General features: G+C 44.4%; 1 protein-coding gene across 1 annotated transcript in view; it reads left to right on the plus strand.

Moving 5' to 3' along the window:
- The first annotated feature begins 7,951 nt into the window (after positions 1-7,951).
- Positions 7,952-21,486, plus strand: part of LOC124594336 (kelch-like protein 10) — a 159,976-nt gene continuing 146,441 nt past the window's right edge. The window contains exon 1 of the mRNA XM_047132705.1: positions 7,952-7,972. Coding sequence (XP_046988661.1) covers positions 7,952-7,972 — 21 coding nt within the window. The remainder of the gene's footprint in view (positions 7,973-21,486) is intronic.

The raw sequence follows: 21,486 nt of genomic DNA on the forward strand, positions 1-21,486 counted from the left end.
AGGGTTAGGAGGGAACGCTGTCATTGGGAAGTATGATAGATGAGTAGTAGGGGAAGTGGGCGGAAGGGAGGAGGAAAATCCCAGACATCATCCAGTGATGTCCTCAGTGCGACATTGCCACATCTGCACCAGAGGCAAGGGGGCAGGGTTGGGATGAGGCCCACCTTCTTGAATAAATCTGGCAACAATTTAGACTGCAACGGTTCACTCTTTGCTTCCCTGGTCAGGGCATCCCAAACTGATTTCATGGTGCGCGATTTCCAGAGCTTTCTAATAAAGTTGTAGGCACACAGAACATAGCTTCAGTTGTATGACTGGATTCGTGAGCTGCTGTCAGAAAGATCACAGAACTCAGTAACTGACAGAAAATAGAGTGAAACAGGAGTGATACCTGGAGCTCCCCAAAGAAGAGTTTGCAGGTCCTCTGCTGTTCCTAACATAAATAAACAATTTAGGAGACAATGTGAGGAGCTGATACTATCATTTATTGTCTAGCCAATTCATCAGAAGCTCAAAACCAATTGCAAAATGACTTAGACACGATATCTTTATGGTGCGAAATGTGGCTATTTTCCCTAAGTAAGAAAAATGTGAGATCGTCCACATGAGTATGAAAAGAAATCCGTTAAATTTCGCTCCACGATAAATCAAACATAATTTAAAGGCTGTCAATTCAACAAAATACGTAATTACAATTACGAACAACCTAATTTGGAAAGAGCAAATAGATAACGTTGCGTGTAAGGGAAAACAACGACTGAGTTTTATTGGGAGAACACTTAGAAGATACAAAAGGTCTTCTAAAGAGTCCTACAGTATTGCTGTGCGGTATGGGATCATTATCAGGCAGTACTGACGGAGGACATCGAAAAAGTCCAAAGAAAGGCAGCTTGTGTTTTGGTTTCCGGTTTGCGTTGCGGGGAGATCTTTTTGCGAAATTTCAATCCTCAGATTTCTCATCTGAACGCTAAAATATTTTACCGATGCCGGCCTACTTAGGAAGAAATTATCATGATAATGAACTGAGAGAAATCGAAGCTCATACAAAAAGATTTAATTGTTCTTTTTCCCAAGCGCTGTGCGAGAGTGTAACGGTAGAGCAGCAGTCTTAAGGTTGTTCGAAGAACCCTCTCTCAGAGAGTGCACTGCAGTGATTTAGATGTAGCTGTATGGAACCATACGGAGTGTTAGGTAAAAGGCTGCAGTCAATAACACTACAATTTGCTAGCTTTATCTGATTATCAGTGAGTGGTTTCAGCTGATTATGATATACATTATGTGATCAAAAGTATCCGAACACCTATTAATGGACGTTAAAACGAGGTGTATCCGCACGTTACCTTTGTGATGGCTTGAAATCGGCTGGGGCGCTTTCATTGAGTGAGTCTGCGGAGGAATGACAGCCGATTCTTCCTCAAGAGCGGAAAAAAGAGAGGCCTGGAGCGAAGTCGACTTTCTGACTCATCCGAGACTCATCGAGACTCTGGACAGGCCATTCCATTTCAGGAATGTTATTATCCACAAACCATCGACGCTCATGCACTGCTTTATGATAGTTCACTATCATGCTGATACAGTCATCGTCTCCAAAGTGTTCCTTACTCTATACAGTACACAATGCTGTAAAATTTGTTCATACCATTCCTCAATGAGCGTTTTATTAAGCGCCTTAAGGAGACCACACCCGAAACACCAAAAATATCCCCACAGCGTAAGACATACTCGTCTGTACTTCACTGTTAACATTACACATGATGGCAGGTAACGTTCTTAAGCATTCAGCAAACTCGAATTACCATGGGTACGTCGTCTTTCTCACTCCATATCACTCGTTTGCATTCACTCACTGTTCAGTGGCGTCACACTTTACCGACCTCAAACGTCACTTGTCACTGACTACAGAATCACTGACTACAGAAATGTTCGGCTTATGAGGAGCTGCTCCACCATTATAACCCATTCTCTTAAACTTCCTTTACACCGTTATTCTGGTAGCTGAACTTCGGGTAGCGCTTTGGAACTCACGACTCATTCCTTCCGCTGATTTCGTGCGACTTTTTGAAGCAAAGGTCGATGTCTCCTATTCGTCATTACATGAGGTCTACCTGGGCTTGGTTTAGCTACGGTTGTTCCTTCGAGTTAGCTCTTTAAATCACATCACCAACAGTCGTCATTGGAGCTTCAGAAGGGCTGAAATGTCACTAATGGATCTGATACTCAGGTAGACCAATGATTAGTTCATGTTCAAGTAACTCAGCTATCCTGACCGACCCATTCTGCTGTTCCTGCGTCTCTACTAACAGCACAACACTCACCGCCTGCTTTTATATTGGCTCTCTACTAACAGCACAACACCCACCGCCTGCTTTTATATTGACGAGTGTGCCCTCATGACATCTGGTGGTCAATTCCGCGTTACACAGGGGTGTCCGGATACTTATTACGGAAACCAGTAAACTTTTTAAAAGCAGTTGCAGCTGGTTCCCTCAGTATCTTCATTGGACGATCATTTTGCAGAATTTTGTGCGATGGTTAAACCCGTACGTTTAGCCAGAATGAAGCCAATCACATATGTACAGAACATGGTTCAAATGGTTCAAACGGCTCTGAGCACTATGGGACTTAACATCTTAGGTCATCAGTCCGCTAGAACTTAGATCTACTTAAACCTAACTAACCTAAGGACATGACTCACATCCATGCCCGAGGCAGAATTCGAACTTGCGAACGTAGCAGTCCCGCGGTTCCGGACTGCAGCGCCTAGAACCGCACCGCCACGTACAGAACATGTCTGAGTGCATTTCACTTATGATCTACTTATAAATAACGAGCAAATGCGAGCAAGTATTGAAATTGAACAGCTTAGTGCTTTTCAGAGGCTTTAGGATTTGTTTACTCAGACCATGCCTCCAAAACTTTCATGTCCATCGACTGTACAAGCGACGGAAGACGTTTTTGTTAATCCTGATTCTCATTCAAACAACATCGTACATTTGCAGCAATGCTGGAAGCCTATCATCTTTCTGGAAGATGTAATTCTCTGCTGGGAACTCTGAGTGACCTCGGTGATCCGAAACTATTTCAGGGAGCTTACACTTACTTTCTCTTTCCACATGACAACAGAATCCAAATAGAACACGATATATTCGCTAAAACAAGTCAGAACCTCCACAACGTTCACTATTGAAAGAAAACAGTATGACTTGCTTAATTTCCCTTGGTGTCTGTACTCTTAAGGACCACATTATATGTCTCGATTACACAGTATTCCCAATTTGGTGTTAATTATTTCACTGGAGTCTATTCTCTAGAGCCATCTCGTCTGCCATAGGTTTGGAAACAGCAGATGCAGAGTGAATGTTTGGTTTATTCACTTTCCGTTCCTCTAATTTCGACGAAACTGTGTTTTCTAAACGTGTTAACCTCAAAAATCATTTCCATACTATTTGTCTTCTTGTCAGAGGTAACAAATCTTCTTAGTGTCCTCATGTTATTCTCAGAAAGTTTTCGTTGAACAGACGATGCTTTCCAATGAACTACGTGTGCTCGATGTCTCCTCAGGAGCCGCGCGGGGATAGCCGAGCTGCTGTTCAAATGGTTCAAATGGCTCTGAGCACTATGCGACTTAACTTCTGAGGTCATCAGTCGCTCTAGAACTTAGAACTAATTAAACATAACTAACCTAAGGACATCACACACAGCCATGCCCGAGGCAGGATTCGAACCTGCGAACGTAGCGGTCGCTCGGCTCCAGACTGTAGCGCCTAGAACCGCACGGCCACTCCGGCCGGCCGAGCTGCTGTCATAGACTGTGCGGCCGGTCCCGGCGGAGGTTCGAGTCCTCCCTCGGGCATGGGTGTGTGTGTTTGTCCTTAGCATAATTTAGGTTAAGTAGTGTGTAAGCTTAGGGACTGATGGCCTTAGCAGTTAAGTCCCATAAGATTTCACATACATTTGAACATTTGTCTCCTCAGGCTTGCTGCCGGATCCTAAAAACAACGTGATTTCGGCGATCCAACTGTCCGCCATCTTCAGGAGAACGCTGCTGCTGAGTCCCGCTGAAAGCAGATGCGGAGGCTCAAATCGTCGTCCTATGTAGCCCGCCGTACCGTACACGGCGCACAGGGATCGCCGGTACTTGGACGGGTGACCGTCCACGTACGCCGCGTGCTGCTGACAATGTCCCGTTTGCCTTTACGGCAAAGGGCTCAGGAGAGGCGGTAGTGTAAATCATTGACCAATAGCCTTTGCGCCAACGCCCTGGATTAAATCCAGAACCTGTTCGTAGTGTCTCATGGAGAGAGGGTATGTGACACTGTTACACTGTTGACTGTTATCTGCCACCCGCTTGGTGCTCTTCGAGAGGAGTAGGCTATTTTGTCTGTACTGGGTTTCACCCTCTCCGTCGCCTCACCTTCTTCAACACGGACACGACACTACACTCACACACTCACACACACACACACACACACACACACACACACACACACACACACACATTAAAGACATCTACACTTGACAAATACACCTACACACACAGATCTCACACTTCGCGGAGGAAAGTTGCCAGCTGGCGCGGAGGATAAGAAACACCTTTCCAGTTAGGCGGCTAAAACTATCCTTTGGGGTCTCCCAGCCATTCATATCATAAGACTTGACTTTATCTAGGTAGAGTACTATCTAGATATAGTAGGGGTCAGTGAAGTGAAGTGGAAGGAAGACAAGGATTTCTGGTCAGATGAGTATCGGGTAATATCAACAGCAGCAGAAAATGGTATAACAGGTGTAGGATTCGTTATGAATAGGAAGGTAGGGCAGAGGGTGTGTTACTGTGAACAGTTCAGTGACCGGGTTGTTCTAATCAGAATCGACAGCAGACCAACACCGACAACGATAGTTCAGGTATACATGCCGACGTCGCAAGCTGAAGATGAACAGATAGAGACAGTGTATGATGATATTGAAAGGGTAATGCAGTATGTAAAGGGGGACGAAAATCTAATAGTCATGGGCGACTGGAATGCAGTTGTAGGAGAAGGAGTAGATGAAAAGGTTACAGGAGAATATGGGCTTGGGACAAGGAATGAAAGAGGAGAAGGACTAACTGAGTTCTGTAACAAGTTTCAGCCAGTAATAGCGAATACCCTGTTCAAGAATCACAAGAGGAGGAGGTATACTTGGAAAAGGCCGGGAGATACGGGAAGAGTTCAGTTAGATTACATCATGGTCAGACAGAGATTCCGAAATCAGATACTGGATTGTAAGGCGTACCCAGGAGCAGGTATAGACTCAGATCACAATATAGTAGTGATGAAGAGTAGGCTGAAGTTCAAGACATTAGTCAGGAAGAATCAATATGCAAAGAAGTGGGATACGGAAGTACTAAGGAATGACGAGATACGTTTGAAGTTCTCTAACGCTATAGATACAGCAATAAGGAATAGCGCAGTAGGCAGTACAGTTGAAGAGGAATGGACATCTCTAAAAAGGGCCATCACTAAAGTTGGGAAGGAAAACGTAGGTACAAAGAAGGTAGCTGCGAAGAAACCATGGGTAACAGAAGAAATACTTCAGTTGATTGATGAAAGGAGGAAGTACAAACATGTTCCGGGAAAATCAGGAATACAGAAATACAAGTCGCTGAGGAATGAAATAAATAGGAAGTGCAGGGAAGCTAAGACGAAATGGCTGCAGGAAAAATGTGAAGACATCGAAAAAGATATGATTGTCGGAAGGAGAGACTCAGCATACAGGAAAGTCAAAACAACTTTTGGTGACATTAAAAGCAACGGTGGTAACATTAAGAGTGCAACGGGAATTCCACTGTTAAATGCAGAGGAGAGAGCAGATAGGTGGAAAGAATACATTGAAAGCCTCTATGAGGATGAAGATTTGTCTGATGTGATAGAAGAAGAAACAGGAGTCGATTTAGAAGAGATAGGGGATCCAGTATTAGAATCGGAATTTAAAAGAGCTTTGGAGGACTTACGGTCAAATAAGGCAGAAGGGATAGATATCATTCCATCAGAATTTCTAAAGTCATTGGGGGAAGTGGCAACAAAACGACTATTCACGTTGGTGTGTAGAATATATGAGTCTGGCGATATACCAGCTGAATTTTGGAAAAGCATCATCCACACAATTCCGAAAACGGAAAGAGCTGACAAGTGCGAGAATTATCGCACAATCAGCTTAACAGTTCACGCATCGAAGCTGCTTACAAGAATAATATACAGAAGAATGGAAAAGAAAATTGAGAATGCGCTAGGTGACGATCAGTTTGACTTTAGGAAAAGTAAAGGGACGAGAGAGGCAATTCTGACGTTACGGCTAGTAATGGAATCAAGGCTATAGAAAAATCAAGACACTTTCATAGGATTTGTCGACCTGGAAAAAGCGTTCGACAATATAAAATGGTGCAAGCTGTTCGAGATTCTGAAAAAAGTAGGGGTAAGCTATAGGGAGAGACGGGTCATATATAATATGTACAACAACCAAGAGGGAATAGTAAGAGTGGACGATCAAGAACGAAGTGCTCGTATTAAGAAGGGTGTAAGACAAGGCTGTAGCCTTTCAGCTCTACTCTTCAATCTGTACATCGAAGAAGCAATGATGAAAATAAAAGAAAGGTTCAGGAGTGGAATTAAAATACAAGGTGAAAGGATATCAATGATACGATTCGCTGATGACATTGCTATCCTGAGTGAAAGTGAAGAAGAATTAAATGATCTGCTGGACGGAATGAACAGTCTAATGAGTACACAGTATGGTTTGAGAGTAAATCGGAGAAAGACGAAGGTAATGAGAAGTAGTAGAAATGAGAACAGCGAGAAACTTAACATCAGGATTGATGGTCACGAAGTCAATGAAGTTAAGGAATTCTGCTACCTAGGCAGTAAAATAACTAATGACGGACGGAGCAAGGAGGACATCAAAAGCAGACTCGCTATGGCAAAAAAGCCATTTCTGGCCAAGAGAAGCCTACTAATATCAAGTACCGCCTTAATTTGAGGAAGAAATTTCTGAGGATGTACGTCTGGAGTACAGCATTGTATGGTAGTGAAACATGGACTGTGGGAAAACCGGAACAGAAGAGAATCGAAGCATTTGAGATGTGGTGCTATAGACGGATGTTGAAAATTAGGTGGACTGATAAGGTAAGGAATGAAGAGGTTCTACGCAGAATCGGAGAGGAAAGGAATATGTGGAAAACACTGATAAGGAGAAGGGACAAGATGATAGGACATCTGCTAAGACATGAGGGAATGACTTCCATGGTACTAGAGGGAGCTGTAGAGGGCAAAAACTTTAGAGGAAGACAGAGATTGGAATACGTCAAGCAAATAATTGAGGACGTAGGTTGCAAGTGCTACTCTGAGATGAAGAGGTTAGCAAAGGAAAGGAATTCGTGGCGGGCCGCATCAAACCAGTCAGTAGACTGATGACCAAAAAAAGGTAGAGTACTTCCAAACACCTTGGGTTGATTTGCGACTGTCGTCATGGATGTATCAACTAGACCCATACCGACAAGTTGCCCTAACTAGAACCCTGTGAAGTATGATATGATGATGCAACACAACGATCGCCGGTGTATGATGAAACACAACGATTCCTGAGATATTATAGTACAAGAGGAAAACAAAAGACGATAGTACGTTATACATGAACCAGAAGAAAACAAATACTCCTGGAAATGATCACCTCTGCGAAAAGACGATCGTATCGCTTTGTTCATCCTTCGCAGGAACTAATCGTTCTACCGACTGAGCATCGTCACTCGTAACGATTCGCGCTATAGACGCAGCCATTACTATTTTCTGTTGCGTATTGGGCGGGGGTGCTGGGGCGCAGCTAACAATGTGTGTGGTATCCAGGGTAACACAGTGAGCCCGTGCTGACGCAGCAGCAGCCTCAGCAGCAGCTCCACAATTTCTCCAGTCGCGCCCTCGACATGGAGGCGGAGCAGATTCAGGTGAGCCGCGCACCGCGCACACGAACGAGCTGCTTCCAGTCGCCCAAAGCGCATGCTTGTATCCCGTTTTCTGTCCCAAGAAATATGCTGTCAATACTGCCTACAGCTAAAGAGTACGAGCTCAAGGCGAGCCATATAGCCTGTACTTTGTCAGAAGTATCAGGTGAGGACTGGTTCCAGTTCTATAAGCGTTACGCCTATGTTGCACCGATCTCGGTCAGAGCGTATTTTACTTCTGCGACAAGTGGGGTAAAAGAGTACCAACAGTTTCTTCGGATTTTCCGTTGCGTGCTGATGTTGGTGACAGTTCGCATGATGAATAATGGGAAGTTAACACTACGAATGAGGGGTCAGATCTGTAGGTAGCTTATGGGATTGTCATTCGCAATTTCGTTTGCCTCGTAAGTGAAGTTAACTGATATTTTTTTCACTCGCAGAGGTTTAAGTTGTGCTCCTAGGTTTCTGCCTATCCACAAATCGCGGCATTTTCGGAAAAGACAGCCACATATTTGAGATACTGGTAAATCAAAATCATAAAACTGGGCGATTTTCATTGCCTACAGTATATGATCATCAGATTGGTAGTGATCTACGATAGTGAACTGCCAATAGCAGCACGCGAAGGAAATCTGCCGGCGTCGTAAGTGCATTTAGCCACAAATGGATAGGCCTCCGGTTAATAGCGGACGCGTGCTTGCTTTCAGATGTGAACGACACGAACATTGGATCAGATGAATTGTTTCCGGGTCAGATTAGTTTGTTTAATTGTTGGGAGGCAGCGTATAAGACCTCGAGTGTTTTACATCGCCCCTTTTATATATTTTTGATGTCGGAATATCTTATGTAAACGCCGGGAACGTGTGCAATAACACAGATGAATAATAAGAGAAACTAGATTTCTTACAGTACTGTTGCAAAAAGGAAAGTTCATTTGAGTGTGTGGCTGACTCTCAGGTAAATTCACATATTACATATAGTATGAATTCCGCCATTGAACCACTTGTCTTCGTGTTCGCCTAGCACAATATCTACTATAATTTTTTTCATTTGGAGTTAGGGCAAGGCACCCAGCTTTTGTTTTGTTTTGTATTATCTACTACCGGAATAGCAAATACACATTTCGAAGAAACGTGAAACGTGTAGCAACAAGCTATTGTGTTTAAAGATTATGTTAATCGAGTGCCTTCTTTTCAACATTATAGGGAAAACATTAGTAGAAACTATAAAGGGATACAAATCACAAAATTTCTTTACATTCACTGACGGCAAGTGTTACACCCTGAAGAACCAGCCCTACAGACATCAAACTTTATGGAGATGTTCAGCACATAACGAGATTTAAACGATTAAATTATCATTCCATTCCACACGTATGTCCACCATCAATATCAGTTTGACGTGCGACCCCCACGGCCACGAATACACTCTTGTATTCGTTGTGCCATGGAGTCAAAATCATCTTTAGGAATATCTTGCCACTCCTGGAACACATCCTGTGTTAGTTCGTGAAGACAGATGGCAAGCAGTCCTCCCGTCGCATCCGAGATATGTTCTATGGCTGACAAATTATGGATCGGTGTAAGCCAGTGAGAGATCTAAACATTCCTCTGTGCTTCAGAGGTTTGAACTGCAGCGAGGTGACTTCTGTTATCTTTTGGAGTGTGCTACTTGGTATCCTGGTTATGAAGCGAATGACAACGTTGTTTACCAATCTTGCCACTTACTGGCGAGGGTTAATCATTCTCAACAGCCCCAAATTAGTGCTGTTGTCGTATCCAGTAGTGCTCTACATCATAATTCAACGAGTTGGAGAGATATGAGTGTCGTTAATTGTTACTTCCTGTGATCTTTCATCATGTCATCTGCAGACCAGTGGTGTCGATCTGACCATCACACACAAAAGCGAAACTCATCGCCGAACACAGTAGGAAGCCCGCTCAATGTTGAAGCTGACTGGGGCTCTACGCCATGCATCTCCGTGCGGTAAACGACGCTCTGTAACCGGAGATCTCATCCCAGCTTCCAGTAGTCTGTTGCTGACAGTTCGTAGTGATATCCTGGCCCGGATTTCAGCTGTTGTCATCACTCTATTGGTCAACGGCAGTCGAACAATCCTACGGTCTTCTCGGTAGGATGCTCCCATGTCCCTAATGTTAATGATACCACCTGAAAATGGTCGTAAGTTGCACACGCACAGTCTCTGGGATGCTTGGGGTGCTGCTTTGCGGTCTCCCCGTGAAAAGCTCCAGTAACGTTAGTCTCACCCAACAGCATTCTCAAAGCATTCTTCGTCTCTAAGAACAGCTTTTTTCTGTTTTGAAAATACGCTCACATAAAGATGAAATTTTAATCGACTTATCCCACGGGCATTAGCGTCATTGTATCAATGCAAGTCAGGTGCGAATATTTCTTGTGATGACGAGCGTATCAAAAGTTTACGATGTTAAAAGTGAGTTCCAAGTAGCCGAATTCCTTAATGGAACTCAACGTTCTGGATTATTACTGTACTACATATTCTACGAAATCCCGCACAATAGGTACAATGTTTTAACATTGTTTATTTCATATCATTCTTCTTTTCTTTTTATGATGGCTTTGAAGGAGGAGTAAAGTAAAATATTTGGCAGGAAAGCGAGAGACAGTTGGTTTTTTTCTCTTTAAACTGTACATTTTACCGAAGGAATTTATATTTGACGCATTTTATGCATCACATAATCTTGTAATAAGGTTATAGTGGCTGCCATCTCTTGTGGTGACGTTGAAAGTCAGTATCGTACAAATAGCCTCAGAACAAGTTTTAACCTGTTTCAGAGATATATTCTCCTTCATACTCTTCCTGTTGATGACAATGTTTAAATGATTCTGTCGAAAAAAGCGTTACTACTGAAACTTCTTGGCAGATTACAACTGCATGTTGGACCAGGACTCGAACTCGTATACTTTGGTTTTCGCGGCCAAGGAGTCTACCGTCTGAACTAACCAAGCACGACTAACAATGTCTCCTCACAGGTTTACTTCTGCCAGTACCTCGTCGGCAGAGCCTCTGACCGCGAAAGAAAAAGGTCCCGAGTTCGAGTCTCGGTGTGGCACACAGTTTTACTCTGCTGGGATGTTTCGTATCAGCGCACACACCGCTGCAGAGAGAAAATTTCATTCGGAAACCTTACAATTATGAGACAGTACCATTAGGCTGTTTCAGGAAAACTGCTCACCAAGTCTTCATTCGTCAACTGTTCAATAACTTATAAAACCATGATTCAACTGTATAAAAACCTCCTTGATTTAGCTAAGGTAAAGTGAACATGCGAGGATGAATCTTTCAGGCCCGTGTACATCTCTCCGACAATTCAAAATTGTCTGCTGAACCTAGACTCAAACTGGACAGAGACGTAACGGGAAACAGACTGTGATTTTTCACGGGATGCACACCAGCATTCGCCTTGACTGACTTAAGGGATCCAGGGAAAACATGGAGCCGGACGAGCAAACTACGTATTGCAGTCGCTCTGCTTCCGAATACGAAGCCCAATTGCCTTAGGACTGCGCTACCTCACCTAGATGAATGAGTACGCCTGAGTCCTTTCTCAACGCATCAACCGATCAGTACCCCTCTCCTACTTCCCAAGCTGTAATTATCATACAGGAACAGCAGTCCTTAAGAAAGGGCATTGTGACGAAAGAGTTAACGACAGCTTGAAAGCTGTCTCCAAATTGGAACTTCCACTCTGTAGGAAGGTAATGGAACTTAAAAAAGTATTGAAAATTTTTGTTTGACCAGAATTCGACTCTGTATCTTTGCATTTTGTCAAAAAGGCTCTACTAAAGGGAAAGAATTACGAAAAGATCTTAGTTCGACTTTCCTACTGGAATTTTCTTTTAGTCTACCTTTCAGTTTTATTACAGCCTAAATTCCAGTGTAGAGTGGTAAATTCACTCTGGAAGCAAACTTAATCTCCTATGAACGCTAGTACAGCAAAGCCGTAGGGCAACCACTGTTACGACTGGAAGTATGGGAGATGTAGGACAACACTGAAACTTTTTGTTTGCTCTTGAGACGTTCTCGCAGTACGTTTCAAAGCGGTACGAAGGGTGTTCAAACTTTTACTGAGTGCTGGACTACACTTCGAACTGGCACGGATTTATGACCCCGTTTTTCAGTGTAGGCACCAAATCCCTGTAGACAACGATCGGAACGTTCAGTTCCTCGACGACAGAAATCCACTCTTCGGCCACGGAGCTGTTCGAGAACCGGTGTGTGAACGCCCTCATCGTGGGAAAATCTGCGAATGCCGAGAATCAGTTCCTCGATTGCCTGGACATTCTCGTCTGTGGTCGACGCCGAAGGCGTTCTTCCCCAAGAGCGGCTTTGGTGAAATTCTTGTCACCATTTCACTACGACTGGGTGTGACATTGCATTTGGTTCATGCAGCGACAGAATTTTACGGTGAATCTTGTGTGCAGTTTAAGGTCTTGCCTACAAGAATGCTACTGGCCCGCATACTTAAACTTTGGACTATGTTTCTAGTGGTCGCGCCATTTCACTTCCACACTGTGACGCACCTCTTACCCGTACCGCAACGGAACTGTGTCTGCGGGAGACCCAAGTGGTCTTGCGGCAATGCACTACTCTTGTTGTTACTTTCTGAAGTCCCCTCATTTTTTTTCTCTGTTCATAGCCTTTGCGCAGCTTTTGATCTGACCCGTAATTGATCCTGAAGCGACTGATAATTGTCAGGTCTACTGATGAACAATAGCTTCTGAAAAACTTATTCGAAAATACTGGGAACAGTCCTGTATGATGCTCTGAAGACCCATTATTGACCGCTGTCCCTGAATCATACCCATGCTCAGGAAGCAGCCAAGTGTAATCCCGATAATGAACAAAAATTCTATATTCGAAAATTTTATGATATGAAATGCTAGTGTGTACCAGTAAAACCAGTTCGTTCGAAAATGCCTTGGAATGAAGTCTAAAAATTTATGAAGTGAGGTCGCAAGACATAATTGGTGCTGAATTATCGGAAAACACTGGCAGTAAATGAATATGGTATCTGGTTTCACTGTCTCTCTCCTCATCCGCACAATTCATGCTCATCCATTTCAAGTAGTTACAAGTACGTAAATGCACGTCTGAAAGAACAGAAGCTGTTGACGATCCACAGTTATACGAATTAATTCGATTATAAGCTGTTGACGATCCACAGTTATACGAATTAATTCGATTATTGTGAATGACTTGACATCAGCTGTCTTATGTAAAGGTTTGCTATCGAATAGTGACATATGAAAATTTGTGCCGAACTGGGACCCGAACACGAATTTCCAGCTGATTGCCAGCGGTCGCCTTAACCACTTCGGCTATCCGTGTACACTGCGCTCCGTGTAGTAGATGTTGTGGTATCGGCCGTTACTCAATCGGCCGCATTTTCAAATACGCGTGCCGCTAGATGCAACACCGTGTTTCCTACAGCCGCCACCGTGCCACGAGGGCGCTGCCACGTAGGTTTACCCTGCTGTCAACGAGATGCAAGCATCCCCTCTCCGGAACTGCAGCGGATGTTCCAACATTCATGCATAGAGACCACTTTTTGGTTTGCGAGTTGAATAACATTTTCAAACTTTCATAGTGGCCAAGGGTCGATATCTTCTGAATAGACGTTGTATTGAAGAGCGACAGATTTATTTTATATCTGTACGTGTTCCAACATTAAAGCTACCGTTAGCAACTGACACTGCTAACATTGCAACAATGTTATGTATTATTTTTATTATTTGAAATTGGATGTAGAATAAATAAATTAATTTTCGAATTCTTTGTTCATGAACAGCATATGTTCCTCACTACTGTAACCACTAACGAACCAAACAGCGTGCAACAGAAGACGTAACATACCGTCGTGGCAGCGGCACAGTCGATGGTGGCAGCGTCCTTGTGCCGTGGTGGCGGCTGTAGCAAACGCAGTGTGTATCTAGCGGCGCGCGTATTTGAAAGTACTTCATACCGGAAACGGCCGAGACCTCACAAAAAAGGTTGAGAAGATCACTGTGGTGTGCGTACTGTAAGACCTTCGGTACACACACCATCAGATTATTTGACTTGTCGCTCTAACGAAGTAGGCGAGTGTCAGCAATGTGTCTCGTGGTCTTATCGTGGCGTGTTTATCTTCCGCCGTTAGGTCAGACGATAGAAATGCCACTTGCACGCTTAGAGTAGCAGAGTGACGGTGACCAACTTTAAACAGAACTTGATTAATTTTCACACACATTTATTAAAATAATAAAAAGCATAGACATTACGTAACTTGATTCTGGATGCTGTTTACAATTAACAATATGATGTTCCTTTGGTATTGGTACGTTAATCTTATCCTCACATGTATCTCTGATACTTGACAAAAGTGTCTATACATTTATCTTCATGGCTATGTACAGGAATATGGTAATCTTATTAGGCGCAGACTGAAACTTCACTATAGACTGGTACAGACAAATGTAGAACTCGTACAGACTGGTACAGACAAATGCAGACTGACTAATCGGAGGTCTGTATACTCGTTATAATACCTTGCGCGTTCATGTATCACTGCGCGAGTGTGATCCGCGAGGAGAAAAGGTTCTACGTTAGCAGCAATCTTATTGGTTGCGTTACATATTAATGCGTCAACCGGCGGAAGCAGAATTTGGTCCGTCTATGTGGCAGCGCCATCTCGTAGTGCGGAGACAGACGAGCGCTTCGCCTGCGCTGTTGTGCTTAGCGGGGCGCGCTCTAGTGGGAAAGTTGTGTACGCGCTGACTACGAGGAACCATGTACAGAACAACCACTAAGGCATTTAGTAGTTTAGGGTAGCGTGCCAGTAGCATCAGCTCTCAGAGCAGTGAAAAACTTAAACTGAATCCTCGCTTAGCAATGGTTGAGCACTGACTGGCCAGTTCAGGTACTGTTTCTTGACGCCAGCACAGCATCTGGCTAATATAGTGTGTGCGTGTTGGAAACGTTGGTCCTGAAATGCTCTTTTACCTGATAAAGCATGACTGCTTTTATTGGAGAATCTGACTTGCAGAACAACTGATGCTCCGAAAATCCTAATGAGGTGCGTAAAGGGCTTTTGCGTGATCGACATCAACCTACGTTGTTCGTTGTGTATGAAACAGAGGAATGGGAAGGGAAGGGAAAGAGTGGGTGGGAAACCAGTGACTTCCAGCCACAAAGAGCATCATAGAACTGCAAGGACGAAAGTTAAAAATTTGTGCCGGACCAAGACTCGAACCCGGATTTATCACTTCTTATAAGCAGTTGCCTTAACCGCTTTTTTTTTCTTTTTTTTTTTAATCTCATTTTGTTCGCTTTAGTTCGTTCCATCTGCTCGGGGCCGACGTCGTAAGACATCCGTTTAAGTTCGTTGTTGATCGATTAACTCAGTTTCTTTTATTACAGAGGGCAGCTAACCCTCTGACCGAACACGCTGAGCTACCGTGCCGGCATAAACTGTCTGCCAGGCCAACCGCTTCGGCCAACCCGACATGATCCCTGATCGACCCAGATTTCCAAAACATCGCAAACTACAGGGGATCCTACTCCCGGTCTGGCAGTAATTTTCACCTTTCGCCCTTACATTTCCAGAATGCCATGAGCAGCTGGAAATCGTTAGTTTTCCACCCACTCTCTCCCTTTCCTTCTCATTCCTCTTATTTCATATACAATGTACACATCTGTCGCGTCATCACGAGTAGTATCTGTTCTGTAGGCCATGTCCGGCAATAGACACTGAAAGAGCGAAAGAAACTCGTACACTTGCCTAATACCGTGTATGGCCCCAGCGAGTACGCAAAAGTGCCGCAACACGACAGGGCATGGACTCGACTAATGACTGAAGTAGTCCTGGAGGGAAGTGACACCATGAATCCTGCCGGGCTATCCATAAATCCGTAAGAGTGCCAGGGTGTGAAGATCTCCTCTGAACAGCACATTGCAAGGCATCCCAGATACGAATGTTCATGTCTGGGAAGTCATGGAATATCGATTATGGTTCGCACGCCGGACCCATATCACTCTAACTTCACACGTCCCATCCCATTACAGAGCCTCCACCAACTTCAACAGTCCCCTGCTGGCATGTAGGGTCCATGGACTCATGAGATAGTCTCCGTACCCGTATACGTCCATCCGCTCGATACAATTTGAAACGAGACTCGTCCGGCCAGGCAACACGTTTCCAGTCATCAACAGTGCAATGTCTGTGTTGACGCGCCCAAGCGAGGCGTAAAGCTTTGTGTCGTGCAGCCATCAACGGTACATGAGCGGGCCTTCGGCTCCGAAAGCCCATATCGATTATAGTTCGTACGCCGACACATTGGCCCAGCATTGACATCTACAGCGGCTTGCAGGATGGTTGCACTTGTGTCACGTTAAACAATTCTCTTCAGTCGTCGCTGGTCTCGTTCTTGCAGGATATTTTTCCGGCTGCAGCGATGTCGGAGATCTGATATTTTACCGGATTCCTGATATTCACGATACACTCGTGAAATTGTCGTACGGGAAAATCCGCACTTCATCGCTACCTCAGACATGCTGTGTCCCATCGCTCGAGCGCCGATTATAGCACCACGTTCAAAATCACTTAAATCTTGGTAACCTGGCACTGTGACAGCAGTAGCCGGTCTACCAACGGCGACAGGACTTGTCGTGTTATACAGGCGTTACCGACCGCAGCGTCATATTCTGCTTGTTTGCATATCTCTGTATTTCAGTAGGCATACCTATACCAGTTTCTTTTTGCATCAAAACTGCAACCCGTTATGAACTAACGAAACACATATGGTTATTTCAGGCAGGACAGTCCAAGCACTCACATTGCTAATGCATCTATCATAGTATCATGAGGTGATTTTGGAGATAGTAAGTACTCTATCTGATCAACAGTATCTGAAGACCTCTATGTGATGCGGAATTGTCGACTAGGTGCCACAAGAGACAGATCCGCCAGTGTAAAAGGAGGAGCGGTAAGTGGTGGTATCAGTAGAGAGGAAGTAACAGCAGAATAGTTCGGTTCAGGCGAGTTCAGTGGCTTCAAACATGTCATCTGAGTAAGAAATCCATCAGGGATCTTTCAATCCCTCTACAGTTACCCAGTTCGATTGTTTGTTACGTGATTATGGTTCAAATGGCTCTGAGCACTATGGAACTTAACATCTGAGGTCATCAGTCCCCTAGACTTAGAACTTCTTAAACCTAACTAACCTAAGGACATCACACACGTCCATGCCTGAGGCAGGATTCGAACCTGAGACCATAGCGGTCGCACGGTTCCAGACTGAAGCGCCTAGAACCGTTCGGCCACCCTGCCGGCACGTGGTTATGAAGGGGAAACGCGAAATAACAACCACAGCTAAATCAAGAGCAGGCAAACCTCACTGAGCGAGGTGGCGCAGTGGTTAGCACACTCAGCTCGCATTCGGAAGGACGACGGTTCAATCCGGCGTCCGGCCATCCTAATTTAGGTTTTCCGTGATTTCCCTAAATCGCTCCAGGCAAATGCTGGGATGGTTCCTTTGTAAGGGGACGGCCGACTTCCTTCTCCGTCCTTCCCTAGTCGGATGAGACCGAAGACCTCGCTGGTTGGTCTCTTGCCCCAAAACAACCCATCCACCCCAGACAAACCTCACGTACTGTTGGACAGGGATCATCAAGCATTGCGGACGGTGGTTATAAAAAAAATGGCGTGAAATCGGCGAAGGGAGTCGCTCGTGAGTTCCAAAGTCCTACCAGCAGCCCAGCTACCACACTGAGAGATAACAAGTGATTTGGAGTTATGCTGCACTCTATACCTTATGCCAAATCGATGAAAGCGTTTGGATTTGGCGACTTCCTGGAGAACTTCACCTGCCATCAAGAGCTGTACCAACAGTGAAGTGCAGGGCAGATGGGGTTGAGGTAACGTGGTGCTTAGTGTCGTGAAGGTGTGGCACCCTTATTGTGAGTAAGAGAATTCTAAATGCGGAAGGAAATGAACACATTTTACAGCCTTGTTTTCTGCTTACAGTAGAAGAACAGTTGAGAGACGATGATTGTTTGTATCAGCATAATAACGCACCCTGTCGTGAAGCAAAGCCTGTGAGGCAATGGGTTGTGCACAACGACAGTTCTGAAAAGGACTGACCCGCCCAGAGTCCCGACCTGAACCCAATGGAATATCTTTAGGATGAGTTAGAACGCCGACTTCGCTCCCTACCATAGCGTCCAACATCACTATCTTCTCTGGTTTATCATGTTGAGGAAGAATTGGCTGCCACTCCTCCACAGGTATTCAGACACCTCACTGGAAATGTCCACAGATGGGTTCAAGCCTTAATAAAAGCGAAGGGTGTTGTTACTGTCAACTATATGTCAGGACACTTTTGAATTGTTAAGGTTCAGTGTCTTACTTTTTGAAGTCTATTGCCAACAGCTATTAAATATTTTATGAAGTGAATAACACGCAGCTGTTCAAAAATGGTTCAAATGGCTCTAAGCGCTATGGTACTTAACATCTAAGGTCATCAGTCCTCTAGTCTTAGAACTACTTAAACCTAACTAACCTAAGGACAACACACACATCCATGTCCGAGACAGGATTCGAACCTGCGACCGTAGCAGCAGCGCGGTTCCGGACTGAAGCGCCTAGAACCGCTTGGCCACAGCGGCTGGCCACGCAGCTGTCTACGTGTCCTTTATAAGCATTACCAATTCAGGTTAATAAACATCATCTCACTATGAAAGTTCATATATTATTTCCATATCACGCTATATCACATCAATAACGCAATGTTATTAATACAGCCCCTTCTGAACAGCTGAACATCAAATAACATGCTTACTGAACATTTGTATGATGGCCTGTATTGAGAACATTGTCATATTGATATGACACAACAGGATAAATCAGTAACGAACTTTTGTACAGTGGTGATGGTTGTTAACATCATAGGCTAAAGCCGATACGCCACCTGAAGATGTGCAAGGAACAGCCGGAGCTAATGCTGCGATCGGAACTTGCCTCCACAGCGCTGGTTCCCGCCCAACACCGGACGCAGCACTTGCGTCATAAGTCATTAACCAGCACCTCCTCGATAAACCCGACGTTATTTTAATCAAATTATCAGATGCCGCACTAGTTACACTGGGCGCGTATTCAGAAGAGCCGGGAATGAAATCCGTCCAGTGTTATCCAAATTTTGGTTTTCCACAATTTCTCTAAACCGCTTACAGTAGCTTTTCTTTCCTTATTCCTTCTTTATATCAGGACATCTGTGGACGTTAATAAAGCGTACTACTGTTCTTACCTTGTGATAAACAGATCTTTATTGTTCATTTATAAGTACACCTGACAAAAATTAGTCACTCTCAGGAAGCAAAAGATAAATATATGGTAATACTCCCTTTAACTCCGATAAAGGTCTTAATTCGGCAAAGCATTGGATTCGCAAATATCTTCACATATTCAATATGCAACTGAAGCCACTCCTCGATGATTGGATCCCTTAATTTAGGAAATGGTGACAGAATTTTCTGTGCGCTTAAGAACGGATGATTTAGCGGGCCAGTGGAGCTGCGATAGGGTGCCTGAGTTTGCTTGAAACCAGAACGTAAGTGGGTACTCATATGAATACTGCTATTTTCGTCGTGAAATATGAGAGTGTACACAACATACTCGTAATTAAGATTCAGAAGAAAGAGCCACGACTGATAACAGAGAATGTTGAATTAAACGTCCTGGCTCATGATCACCGTAACCTGAATGAGTGGGCCAGAGCGATTGTAAAGCAGGTACAAAACATCACAGAACAACTTCCGGCATGAGTTGCACCCTCTACACAATTCCAGTTAAATGTCTCATTCAGCCGTCTACTATTCGCCACCTTATGTAGTTTGAAAAGACACAAAATCACGACTCACTGGATCACACTGCAGCTGCAGATACTGTGTGGTTCTGTGCTGTTTGACAAGTGAAGAAGTGCAGCATTACGTGCCGCTGTGAGTAATAACTCTGACTCTAAACGATTATTGTGTGCAGTTCACTCCGCAAAGTTCATCAAGATAGAGAAGATCCAACGGAGAGCAGCTCGCTTCGTTACAGGGACATTTAGTAATCGTGAAAGCGTTACGGAGATGATAGATAGACTCCAGTGGAAGATTCTGCAAGAGAGACGCTCAGTAGCTCGGTACGGGCTTTTGTTGAAGATACGAGAACATACCTTTACCGAGGAGTCAATCAGTATATTGCACCCTCCTACTTATGTCTCGCGAAAAGACCATGAGGATAAAATCAGAGAGATCAGAGCCCACACAGAGGCATAACGACGATCTTTCTTTCCACGAACAATACGAGACTGGAACTGAAGGGAGAACCGATAGAGGTACTTAAGGTACCCTCCACCACACACCGTCAGGTGGCTTGCGGAGTATGGATGTAGATGTAGATGTAGAAGATACTTGTTCAGGAGGACGCGCGTTGACTATGAGCAACAATTCCTGTCGTGTACGAAATCGATTGTGATTGAGAAGGTGTGACGCTTGTTTCCGGTCCTTGTCGTTTAGGATCATTTTACGACCACTTTTCTTACGCCGAGTTGGATTTTTACGGCTGATACACTACTCCCTGTACAAAAGTGGACAGACTGTCGTCATACATGGACAAGTCGGCCAACTTCATTCACGTTGTTGTTTAGGACAGGTCTAAATTCGATAGCTGCTTCCTGTCACTGTGTCATTTTTCAGTGTCGACCCATTTTACTGCGCTGTTTCCATACAACCGATTGGCAGATCACTTTACTGCGAAGAGTTAGATCATGTGAAGAAGCTCACATGATCAGCTTACACTAAAATGACGAAAGTCATGGGACCCATCCTAATACCGTGTCTGACCTCCTTTTCCCCGTCGTTGTGCAGCAACTCGACGTGGCATGTACTCAAGAAGTTGCTGGAAGTCCCCTGCTGAAATATTCAGCCATACTGCCTCTATAGCCTTCCATAATTGTAAAAGTGGTGCCTGTGGAGGATTGTGTGCACAAGCTTACCTCTCGATTATGTGCCGCAAATGTTCGATGGGAGTCATGTCGATCGATCCGGGTGGCCAAATCATTCGCTCGAATTGTCCAGAATGTTCTTAAAACTAGTCACGAACAATTGTGCCCGGTGACATGGCTCATTCCCATCCATAAAACTCCGTCATTGTTAGCGAACATAAAATCCCTGATGCAAATAGTCTCCAAGCAGCCGAACATATCCATGTTTATGAAACTTCCTGGCAGATTAAAACTGTGTGCCCGACCGAGACTCGAACTCGGGACCTTTGCCTTTCGCGGGCAAGTGCTCTACCAACTGAGCTACCGAAGCATGACTCACGCCCGCCACTCACAGCTTTACTTCTGCCAGTACCTCGTCTCCTACCTTCCAAACTTTACAGAAGCTCTTCTGCGAACCTTGCAGAACTAGCTGGTAGAGCACTTGCCCGCGAAAGGCTAAGGTCCCGAGTTCG

This window comes from Schistocerca americana, chromosome 2, assembly GCF_021461395.2.
Source record: "Schistocerca americana isolate TAMUIC-IGC-003095 chromosome 2, iqSchAmer2.1, whole genome shotgun sequence".
NCBI lineage: Eukaryota > Metazoa > Arthropoda > Insecta > Orthoptera > Acrididae > Schistocerca > Schistocerca americana.